The 12890-nt window shown below is 35.1% G+C and overlaps 1 protein-coding gene across 3 annotated transcripts in view; it reads left to right on the top strand.

Moving 5' to 3' along the window:
- The first annotated feature begins 7237 nt into the window (after positions 1-7237).
- Positions 7238-12890, top strand: part of LOC121370659 (serine-protein kinase ATM-like) — a 99562-nt gene continuing 93909 nt past the window's right edge. For all 3 annotated transcript variants that reach the window (XR_005957713.1, XM_041496046.1, XM_041496045.1), the window contains exons 1-4: positions 7238-7335; positions 10571-10706; positions 11271-11399; positions 12450-12594. Coding sequence is in view for 2 of the 3 variants with exons in the window: in XM_041496046.1 (XP_041351980.1) it covers positions 10638-10706; positions 11271-11399; positions 12450-12594 (343 nt within the window). In the remaining variant the exon portion in view is untranslated. The remainder of the gene's footprint in view (positions 7336-10570; positions 10707-11270; positions 11400-12449; positions 12595-12890) is intronic.

Here is a 12890-nt window from a genome sequence, read left to right as displayed (position 1 = left end):
ATTGTAAAACTAAATAACCTAGCTATTACATGTCTTGTCACATACAGATGTGATATACAACTTGGCTTTGTCTTATTTTGTTCCATGTTGATGGACATTACTTGTCGTGTCTTATTCTTGATTTTTAATTTTTTTTAATCTTATTCAATAGACATTAAATATGTTTAAAAAGATATAAGGTCTATTTCTTTCTTAAATGAGTGGGGGTAAGCCTGAAGATTTTTTTAAATGTGGGGATGGATGTCTTTATACAGATATTCACCATTATTAAATACTACTGAAAATGTGTAGGTAAGGGGTCCAAAAATGTCCAGCCCCCCCCCCCCTCCCTCCCCAACGTTTAAAAGGAATAACCCAAATAAAATTATAAACTTGAAATGATAACGTATTTGATTTTAACATGGATGAAGTACTATATGAAGTAAACAATGACAGTATTATTAACGAAAAATTCAGTGCAGATGAAATAATGAAAGCCATAAAACAACTAAAATATCATAAAGCAGCAGGTGTTGATAGAGTAGTTAACGAATACATTAAGTCAACCGCTACGTCGCTCATGCCAGTTTATGTTAAACTTTTTAATACTATTTTTGATAATGGAGTCTTACCAGATGAATGGCATACCGGTATTATTATACCAATTTTTGAAAAACAAAGGAAGTCGGCTACATCCCGAAAATTACCAACCAATCACATTACTTTGCTGCTGCTCTAAACTGTTCACAACTTTACTTAATAACCGTTTAAGTTTATTTATTGAGGAAAATAATACCATTAGTGAGGCCCAAATAGCGTTCCGTAAAGGCTATTCAACTACAGACCATATTTTTACATTACATCACTTAATAGATACTTAAAAAAAGGAAAAAGAAATTATACTGCGCTTTTGTGGATTTTGAGAAAGCATTCGATACGGTACCTAGAATACAGCTTTGGAATAAACTACTACAGCATAAATTAACTGGTAATTTTTTTAGAATTATCCATCTAATGTATCAAGGTCTTAAATCAATTATTGTCGTAAATAACCAGCAATCTACTTTATTCCCATGTAACAACGGTATCCGTCAAGGTGAAAATGTATCCCCTATTCTATTCTCCCTGTATTTGAATGATTTAGAAGATTATTTATCTAGCCATGGATGTGAAGGGTTTCCCCCTACAACAGACAACCAAGATCACCCAATAGATATTGCTTTACACATGCTTTGTTTGTTGTATACAGACGATACTGCCCTATTATCAACCACTGCAGCAGACCTGCAACACACCTTAATTATTTTTTTTTATCAATATTGCAATAAATGGAAACTTAAAATAAACGGTAACAAAACGAAAATATTGATTTTTAACGGTAACACTAGAGATTATAAACATAATTTTAAGACTGGAAATAATACATTAAAAAATGTGAAAGAATACAAATACTTAGGAATTACTTTTACAAAATTAAACAACTTTCGAGTTACTAAGAATAAACTTAAACAACGGGCTACCGAGGCCATGTACTTTGTACTATCAAAATCAAAGGACAACTGTCTATCAACCGAATGTAAACTTAAAGTGTTTGACTCAATGGTTCTGCCAGTTTTATTATATGGATGCGAAATATGGGGATATTAAAAAGTTGATATATTTAATTCTGTACAAATAAACTTTCTAAGACACATCACACCTGTTAAGAACGCAACACCAATATTTATGCTTTATGGAGAGTTAGGGAGAACGCCTGTCGAGTCAATTATTAATAGAAGAATGGTATGTTACTGGGCGCGACTGACATCAGGAAAACAATCAAAATTGTCTACTCTTATACAAAATTATGTTAAATGACCACCTTACTAACGGAACTAACTATAACTGGATTAATACTGTTAAAAACACACTGAATAACTTGGGAATGGGTGATATCTGGATAACACAATCTTTCATATCAGTAAATTGTCTCTCACAACAAATTAAACAAAGACAATGCGATTAGTATTTACAAACATGGAAAAATAACATATCACTGTCATCGAGAGGCAACACTTACCGATTATACACAGAACAACTATTTTTCGAAAGCTATATTAATAAACTACCAGAAAAACTGTGGACAACACTCTTAAAATTTAGAACGTCTAACCATTACCTACCCGTTGGAATAACATACTCATAGAAGATAGAATTTGTACATTATGTAATGTAACGGACATTGGCGACGAGTTCCATTATGTTTTTATTTGCCATTTTTTCCATAATTCAAGGGTCCAGTTGCTACACCCATATTATAAATTTAGAGAACTAATGGAGAATAAACGAATTAGTACCCTAAAGAAATTAACATATTTCATAAATATAATAACTAATGAATTCAAACGCCCTGGACTACAAACACCATCAAAACCAAACATATTTAACAAAATATTATCATTATCCACTGCACCATATAAAAGTTTAACAATCTATTCGTTTATAAGTACTTCGATACCCATATATCTGTATCAAATATCTGTATTATTACATAATATATTGATGTTCGTGATTGTATGTGTTTGTGAATGTATTGTAATTAATGTATTTACTGTCAACCAAACCATCTTGTCACGTGTATATAAGAAAATGTTTATGTATATATTCCTCCTATGCCGTTGTGTAACGGCCCGAGTGTAAATAAAGTCTTGTCTTGTCAAATATGATGGCAAAAACTCACTCCTTTTCTTGTCATGCGTCCTTTTGCGGTCCCCACTTCGGTCCGATGAATATCTTAACCAATTTCTAAGATGTAGTTCTGCTTCTGCCTCATTTATGTTACTGTTTTTGGCAGCATCTTCAGAAAATAACAAATGGCAAATATCAAATACATATTTTTAACTTTTTAGATGTAGAATTATGGCACAAGTTAATCCAATTATAGCTTGAAGAAATTAGAGTTGAACATTATTGAATTAACAGTTTTTAACTTAAATTATTAGCAAAATTAATCATTGTAAACTTAATATATACTAACAGATTTCTAATAAACAATATAGGTATTTCAAGTCTGTGTACAGTTTATTATAGGATATTAAACGAGTGTCCATTTCTTATCAAGTTTATGTCACGAGTGAAATTATTTTTATTTGCCTTAGCGAGTGACAAATAAAAATTATTTCACGTCTAATAACCTAGTTATTACTAAAATAATTATGTTTGAAATTGAGAAATCATTGTATAAGAATGCAGACGGTGATCATTTATGAAGTCAAGTGGGACGTAACACTCCTAGTGGTACGTAACACTTTGATAGGTACCAAGATATTTTGAACCATATTAGTAGGGGTAAAACCTTTTATCACCTTTCTGAGAATTAATTTCCTGATGCCATTTGTCAAGTATTGTAAACATGTCACTTTTTTTTTTCAAAATATGCTGTATTTAGAAAAAGTTTGGTTTCCACTATTTCCACGTGGCCGAGTGCATAAAGCACCCTCACACAAAAACTACACAAGTTCGATCTCGATTATATTCTTTAAACCATGATGATAACATATATACAATGTATATGCTATGGAGAGTTGGCCCCAAACGTGTTTCTCTCTTGCCAGATACTCTCTGATACTCTCTGATACTCTCTCTCTCTCTCTCTCTCTCTGTGTCTATCTCTCTCTGTCCCTCTTTCCTTCTCTCTGTCTCTCAATGAACTATCTTTCACCCCAGTCACATTGTTAAGATCGTACACACACCTGACCAATACTGGCAGACACTTACTGTCGTGGGTTCCTTGAAACAGCCCCAGTGACAGTGTTTATTTTATAATCCAAGTGTCTTGGAGGAATTTCTCAAGTACCTTAAGTCTAAATAAAGAGAAATAAACCTCAGACGCCTTCGTGGTCATTATGCATGTTTAGTATAATAAAACATTATGCTAGGTGCTTTAGTTGAATCCCTCACACACATCATACTTTATTCTTGATCGGACTTGTTATTTGACCTAATTAAATCTGACAGGTTACCCCCCCCCCCCCCCCCCCCCCCCAATTCATCACATGCAAACGAGCATAAATATCAAGTAAACTTGCATATTAGAACTTTTAAAGCATTTTCGTACTTATGTCACAGTATAGTCCGAATCGAACATAGCAATGTGCTATTTATTGGGTCGGTCTTATTAGTCACAGTACTGGTATCATGGGTGGAGCAGTTTCGGTGAGCATAAGCAATTACAAGTAATTTCCTTTGGTATTCCTGTATGTCCTGCAATGTTTGGTCTTCTGTTAAAGGTTTGCCCTTGTGATTTCGTGGATGCTTCTTCTTTTTTTCAACACAACATCCTTTTTTTTCCTGGATACAGTCAGTTATTTCTTTAAAGAACTGCATACAACGTTCCATGCTGTTTTCGCCAGAGTCTTGCATGACAACGGAGTTCGTTTGAAGCTGGGTGTTGCTGTTGTCTGCAGGCTGTATGTGGTCTTGTGACGCAGAGTTGTTGATTGTCTGATTAAAAGGTATGGACGGTATAAACTGTGATGGATCGACAGCAGACCTGTCAAAGGGATGGATCCCAGCTTTCCTGAAAGATGACTGCAAATTGTCTTGTGACAATGCTGGAATATAGGTCTTACAAGCTATGGAACTGATGTTATATTTTGTGATTTTGGAGTATGGGTTTTGTCGAATGAATCTGTGAGATTCGGAGTTATAAATACGCTGGAATGGGCCAAAGCATCCGAGGTCCAGTGGTTGTAGTACATGGCTGGTATGCGCCGGTAGTACGAAAAGGATAATGTTGTGTTCTTTCGCCCAGTCGATCAATGGCACAGAAATATGGCTCTTGTGTCCATCATATAAGAGTAAAATCTTCTGTTCAGCATCTCGGCCTTGAACGTATTTCAAAAAGTGATCATTCAGGTATTTTTTTAAAACCTCACCATTCGACCAACCTGTAACTGTACCATCGGCAGTAGGAGTGCAACCAGCAAGCAACTCCTGTCTCATCCTTTTACCCTGAAACACAAAATACGGGGGCAACTGTGTGCCTAGAGCATTGCCACAACCAATAACGGTGGTAATGAGCAATCTATTTAAAATTAGCTCCACTATTACATGTGGATCTAACAGCAGCCAGTTGGAGCTCATGTCCACCAATCAAAACCTTACTTGCAGAATGATGCCAGTGATTTGAAAATAATTTGAAAATATTCCGAATTATCCTGAGGGTATACGATATGTTTCATATGAATTACAAATGCCTTATTTAGACCAGTAGAACTAATTTTAATCAGATTGCTAACAACACTGCTTCCGTAGCGTAGTCTCCAATGTCCAGGTAACATTTCGTCTGTAAATAATAATTTAAATATTGACCAATCACACTTCGCCTTTTATAACGTTATTTGGGAGCATACAAATTCTAAAAATATCGGGCGAGTCTATTTTAGTGGCCGCGGTACAGCGAACCATACCAATACGTACGGGATGGGTTATCAGTCTTCAATTTTACATTAAAAATTAAAAACCCTCAGGATAATTCGAAATGTTTTCAAATTATTTTTAAATCACTGGCGTGATTCTGCAAGTAAGGTTTTGATTGGTGGACATGAGCTACAACTGGCTGCTGTTAGATCCACATGTAATAGTGGAGCTAATTTTAATTAGATTGGTAATGACAGACCGTGGTGATGTTACTGCAGGGATTGTTGAGTCTTTAGAACCAACAATATATGGTGGCGTGTGTTCCGTTTGGAGACCTTTCTCATCAACATTGTATATGTGCTGTGGTTTTTCACAGAGGTCATACTTTGTAAGCACTGTATCGAGCTCATCAAAATATTTAGAAACAGCATCTTCATTGGTGGCTTTTGCTCTTGCCAGCGAAAGCGATCTAGGCTTAGTAACATTTAGTTGTGGCCAACGCCTCATAAAGTTTCTAAACCATTTGCGAGACAATGGGTGTTCCGTGTCTCGTTTTGAAATACTAATTGCATAATTAGAAGCAATGTTAATGACCTCAGAACGAGTATATCCATACCCTACACTTGCCATAAATTTAAGATGGTCTACAAGAGTTACTTCTTCTTCTTGTGATAAAACAGGATGAGGTCCCGATGAGGTGGTTTCAGGATGGACTCTATGTAGAACGCGTTGCCCAAGTGTCGTTTGTAGTAGGCCTACTCCATATTGAAGAGCAGCTTTAAATAGATGTTGACATCTTGTCTTGCTTGACAGCTTTCAAGGCATTATACATAGCAGTGAGTGAATACAGTCTGTATGTCGAACATTTCTTCACAGGAAGAGCCTAAAGTGAAAAAGAAATAAATTAAAAGCAAAACAAAACCCAACCCCACCACATTTAAGATTGAATTGTATGTATACCTACCCCCCGCCCCTTCTCTCTCTCTCTCTCTCTCTCTCTCCATATATACATACACGCACACACACACATACACACATACACACACACACACACATATATATATATATATATATATATAATTATCAAATTGTTTAGTTGTAAACTCATATACATAACTCACATTGATGATCAAAGGAAATGTGTTAAAATATATATAAGCAGACGCGGATCCGGGGGGGGTCGAGGGGGTCTGGACCCCCCCCCCCCCACCCCCCCGCTCGTGACCAGAGAGTTGATCTTGACAACGGGAATATACTTCAAATCCATTTAAAGCTATCTTCAAATATGAAAATTTCTTATCGGGAGGGGGGCTTCAAAGGCTCAAGACTGGACCCCCCCTGCTAAAATTCCTGGATCCGCCCCTGATAAGGAGGTTATACTTTTGGGACGTAATTGTAAAGAAAGGTTTGACAGCTGACCCCATGACAATCACGTGATTTTAAGAAAGCAGACGACAGTGCAACATTTATAATAATGATATTATAACAAGGAAAAAAATTGTTTTATTTCAAACTACATCTTTTTTAAAAGTAAGCAAAAAAGGTATTAAGGAATGCACTATATTTAGAAGTGAATAAAATTAAATTTTGATTTACTTACTTGTTTTACAAAATTTGCCGTCAAAGTGACAGATCCTTGTTTACTTCTCACACGCAAAAATCGGTGACGTGACGTCACAAATCTTCAGATGGGCGTACGCTCGCGCAAAATTGACGCATCCACCGAAATGGGTCCCCCATCGAAACAGGGCCACGGACGATACTCAATTTTCTGAGAATATCATTATTAGTAAACGTTAACATTATCGCCAATAAAAATTGATTTAGTACATTGGAAGGGCAGATAACTATAATTTGGCCGCCATGTTTAAATTGTTATTTTTATAAGTTGTTTAAAATACTCGTCATGATTAACTGCAAAAAAAGTGAATGTTACAGTCGATGAATGTGATTTTGGTAGCATCTTGATTTCTATTTTTAAAAGGACTCTCCTGAGTTCCCTGTCATTGTAGGCTAAAGTGTTTTGTTATAACTGTGTTTGAAGTGAGAGCAGGTCAACTCGCCCTAGTAAAGTCGACGAGTCACTTTTCGCACCCTTGTTTTAAAATTTGGCTATAATATAGTATATTATTACAATGCTTCGCCGTATTAAAATAAAAACTGGTCTACTAACCTTGACTCCTGTCAAATTTCTATAACAAGCAGACAACGCTGTTTACAGATCGGTATTTTTATATTTTGTATAATTCTGGACAAAATATTAATTTTAAGTTTTAAAAGATGTTAAATATATCATATCAAAAAATTACTGTTGGATATGTTTTATTAATTGTGTACGAAGCCAAAACAAGGGTCCAAAATTGACTGTCATCGACCTTAGTTCATCATGATTAACGTTGACTGCAAGTCGAAATCCAAGCACAAGTCAACGTTAATCTGACGAAGGCATTATGCCATTAGCTGAATATGTCCGTTCAAAATAACAATTACCATCACGTTTTCCCACCCTAATCTTGTATTGTGATCTATTTCGAGCTTATGGAGATCATGAAATACTTACTTTGAAAGGTTCTTCACTTTGAATTAAAGGAAAAAAGTTTGATTGTGGGTTTTCTTTAAAACATGTGGTTATTGTTATCTGCCCTTATTGAAGAGGGTGGGGGGCGGGATGTAGCCCAGTGGTACAGTACTCGCTCGATGAGCGTTCGGTGTGCAGGGTTTCTGCCAGAGGGTAAAATGGGTATGGCACCATACCCAAATTTGTTTGCAGATTTTATTTTTATAAGTTGGCCTTTTGACAAAATGAATGACTCTTATCACTGTATGATTTTCTTAACCCTAACCCTAAACCTAACCCATTTCCTTTCTGGGGGAGGCTTCCAATACCCCCCCTGTCGACTGCAGTTGCATAGCACCATACCCAAAAATTTATTTTTGGCAGAAACACTGGTGTGGGATCGATCCCTGTTAGCGGGGCCATTGGGCTATTTCTCATTCCAGCCAGTGCACCACGACTGGTATATCAAAGGCCGTGGTATGTACTACCCTGTCTGGAATGGTGCATATAAAAGATCCCTTGCTGCTAATAGAAAAGAGTAACTCTTGAAGTGGCGACAGAGGGTTTCCTCTCAATATCTGTACATGGTCCTTAACCATATATGTCTGATGCCATATTTATTTATAACCGTAAATAAAATGTGTTGAGTGCATTGTTAAATAAAACATTTCCTTCCTTATTGGAGGGAAATAAAACTTGGAATGGTCTTGTATGTGGAAAAGGATTGGTGAAGTCATTTTTCGTTCCATAATAAATACCCAAAAACACAAAACAAAAAATTAATTAAAGTTAATAAAATAAAATGGAAAAATTTCCACCTGCAACCCCTTTTAAGGTATTGGATTAGTGATATCAAGTGGACATTGCATTAAACACTACAAACAACGTAGTGCACTGTAACCACTCGGCCATGCAACAAGTGAGACTGCATTTTATTGCTTATAAATCTCTGATGGAATGAACCAAGCGTCTATGGAATAAAACGAACCATAATGCCTCATTGTGTCTTCTGTGCTATATTTCTACCAAAAGCACCAACAAAAGCACCCTTGTGGACAAAATTTTACATAGAATAGTGTAACGTTGTGATCCGATACTAGGATTGTGTAAATTGATTGTTAACCTTCTACTACTACACTCATGTTTTATTTAAAATAGACATCAAGATTAACGGCTATAACCATGATAAACTATATATTTTTTATTGTATGAACTGTTGAGCCAACCTTAATTATAATGACTATGGTAATTGGAAATTAGTCAACGTAGGAAAGGAGGCAACTTTGGATGATTGATATCACCGATGTCACTATATATGGTGATGTTTATACTTAATTTAATGCATTTTAATTAACCCCTAGACATATTGAGCCAAAGTTGAACTCTGTATTTGTGAAACACATGACCAACACTTGTACGTTTCCGTCTTCTCTTCTTTTTCTAGAAACATGGTAAAGCCTAGTAACAATAGTCAATATGTCTAATTGTTCAAAGACAAAACGTAGTGATACTGGATTACAAAATATAAACATTATGTTGGTTTTATAGAACAAAATGTTTAAAAAGGTATTGTATATAACTAACCCTAACCCTAAACTTACACTAATCCTGCAATCGGAAATTATACCAAATAACATTTATTAATTAATAGAAATGAAATAAAAATATAATTTAATTACAAAGATATTTTTTTTAAGTGCCAATAATAAATTTTTTTAAATGAATAATAATGAATATATATAAATGAAATAAAACTAACATGTTTCTCATTTGACAGTAATTGAAATGTTACTGCTGTGTCTTGCTTCTTCCTTCAGTGTTCCATTTAACAACAAAATAATACTTTAAAATAAAAGTCAATTAATTTCTCTAAAAGTAACTAAAACATAAGTACTAAGTATTAAACTGTTACTTACCTATCTTTTTCTCATTTTCTTGTGAAGAAGTCGGGGGGGGGGGGGGGAGGGGGAGCAGTCAAACATCTCTCTTGTTTACCAGTACGTTAAATGTTACTGTTGCCCCTTGCTCGCCACGAGGAGGCCAGAGAGTTGAACAAGATATACCAAATTTGATGTGTGCCTCGTTGAGTATTTTCCATAAGTCAGACAGAAATAATTCTCATTAAAAGATTCGAGCTGCACTGTCCTATCTTTTAGTTATAATATCTACATACATGTGCGAACTCTACGAAAGTGTATATATCTTTCAGGTAATTAGTTGTTGAGGATTGCCTCGAAACTCTGTGCCAGTCACTTGAATTGGCATGTTATTAACAAATGTGTATACCATATTGAGTGCAGAACCAAAGTGTTCCGCTAACAATGTATGAGTGATCTGTGATGTTTCATTACCTCGAAGTAAGCACCAAATCTCCAAACATCTGACCAATACTACACACAATTTTATTATGTACACCATCAGTAAGCTGAAGGAATATCTTAGAATATTTGTTCAGGCTATATTTTGCTATTTTACATTTATTTCTGAGACATATAAACTACAAATTAATCAATCCCACACATAATCTTAGTATAAACGAGTAAGGTAATTGTTTGTCAATCTTTCCATATATGTTGGCTATGTTAATATTGGGCATTTAACTCTTTCTGTATTAGCCCTGTTTATTTTTTGCAGTGTGCAGTGATAGCCTGTTCCGATGGTAGTCTTCTGGTTTGGGATTTAATCTGTGCATTCTCTTAATATGGATAGTCTTTCTGATGTCTGTAGTTCCTGCCGTGGTCTTGACACTGATAAGGTTTCAGACAGAAAGGTATGACAGCTCAGTAAAGAAGGTGAACATTGAGGTGATGTAACATTGACGTGTATCATCAATATCATGCAATCCATCTAATATAGGATTATCTTTCAAAGATCTATATTAACTGATAGTTTAATTTTTATTTTTTTTAAATTGTTTAATTTCACAATCATTTTGTTGGTTTTATATTAACATTGTCTTGTGTTAGAGGAGTCATCATGACAGTAGTTAGAGGCACTTTCACAAATTGCCACATAGATCAAGCAGGCAGTGGAAGACATTGTTTTCAATGTATTTGAGCATAATGCACATGTTTGTATAAATTAGCAGTTTGTGCAGTTAGTGAATAATAGTATAACTATAAACCCTGCCATTATAAAATCTAAATAATGATGCAGATGGCTCCCACCTTTCACTTCCAACACCATTTTGATGATTTCCAGAAAACACCTATATTGTGTACATGTTGCTATCATTCCATTGTGTAAAATTCCAAATTGTAACCAGAATGCAGCAGCCTGAGCCGAAGGTGTTACTCCATGAAGACTAATTGATATTGATTTGGTACATTAACAGAAAAGTGTGGAGAAACTGAGGTTGTTGTTGGGCAAGAGTTCGGTTGTTAAAGCTCTTGACAGGAACACTGAAGACAAGCATGCTGGCCCAAGTGGGAGCCGACTCATCACGTGGAATGACATCTTTAAGGTTATCATTGTTATGTTGGTGTTTAGGGATTTTCTTTTAAAACTATTACAGCATATTTTGTCGATAGTTCTTTACTTGCTACCTGGTTTCCTTACTCCTTCAAATATCCCATAGACCAGAGTGCACATGCATTCTAAGACATTTAATGTGTATGTTAACCATATTACAATGTATGACCACATATATCATATGTCTATATTTGTTTAATTACACCGTTCAAATCACTCTGTAAGATAATGAACCAAGGAACCCCAACCTTAGTATTGCCAAATGATCTTTGGACAATATAAAAACCGTATAATATTGTTATTATTATTATTTTATATCCATTTGAGGTTTGAACCCTGTCCCAGACACACACCTCCACTGCCTAAGCTGTGACCATCCCCTACTGATTTGTGTCCTGTCCTGTCATGTTCATTTAATATTAAGGGCAAAAACCACACTAGAAAGTGTTTAATAATCTCACGGAGCACCCACATTTATTGATGGAGAGCTTGACTTTCTGTCCATGGCATGTGTTTCTGTTGACCAGGCTGACCATAATAATGTCTGCTGACTCAAAACATTTTATAGGCAAAATAATTTTTACTTTTTGTTTCTAATTTTCTAATGCATTATGAATTTTATAAAAAGAGCAAAATCAGAACCTACCTACCCTAATTATTTTTCACATTTCCTGAAACAGTTTACATGTATAAGCCAGTAATTTACGTTATATAATTATATTTTATAGAGAGAGCTCTATTAAACAATGAAAAATACATCTGTAGTTATTTGTGCAGCCTGTTCAAATATGTTAATAATTTCTGCACCAAAACACTGAAATATTTGCATTTCAAAATTAAAAAAAACCCCAATGCTGGCAGGCACCATTGGCTGATGAGTTCTGAATAACGGAATATCCTGATGATTTATCCCAGTACACATAAAGAAATCTTTTTTCCACTGTTTACAAACTTCAACTTTTGTACAAACTTACAAAAAATCATGTAAATGTTGAATGCTTCAACAGTGTTTATAGTTTGTACAACATACATTTATTTCCAGGCTGTGGTCGTATACATAAAGCTGGAGACTGCAGCCCTTAAGAAGGCAAAGGAACCTCAGTCTCGCACAGCTTCACTGAACAAAGACAAGAAAAAGCAGGAAATCAGTGGATTCTTCAAGTTTTTTATCCGAGTTGCTGATAAACGTAATCAATATATTTCACATGCTTACTGTTGATAAGGCAGCTGATCCCAGGTTTTTGGCTGTGTATTATATTTTCAAGCTATTACAGCTTCTTTACAATTACTTACAATTGCGGTCAGCAGCTATAAACCCATGGTTTAGTTGTAGCTTAGCCTGCCCATTTATTTGCATTTCAAACTAAAATTTGGAAAAGTTTTTTTTTATGGTCCCAATTTAAAATTTATATTACTAGAAAATGCACCACCTTTTACTTAAAGGAAACATGTCACGTAAACCATATTTGGCACCAACCATGTA

This window comes from Gigantopelta aegis, chromosome 4 (genome assembly GCF_016097555.1).
Source record: "Gigantopelta aegis isolate Gae_Host chromosome 4, Gae_host_genome, whole genome shotgun sequence".
In the NCBI taxonomy this organism is placed as follows: domain Eukaryota; kingdom Metazoa; phylum Mollusca; class Gastropoda; order Neomphalida; family Peltospiridae; genus Gigantopelta; species Gigantopelta aegis.
This window is presented reverse-complemented; position numbering and strand designations above follow the sequence as displayed.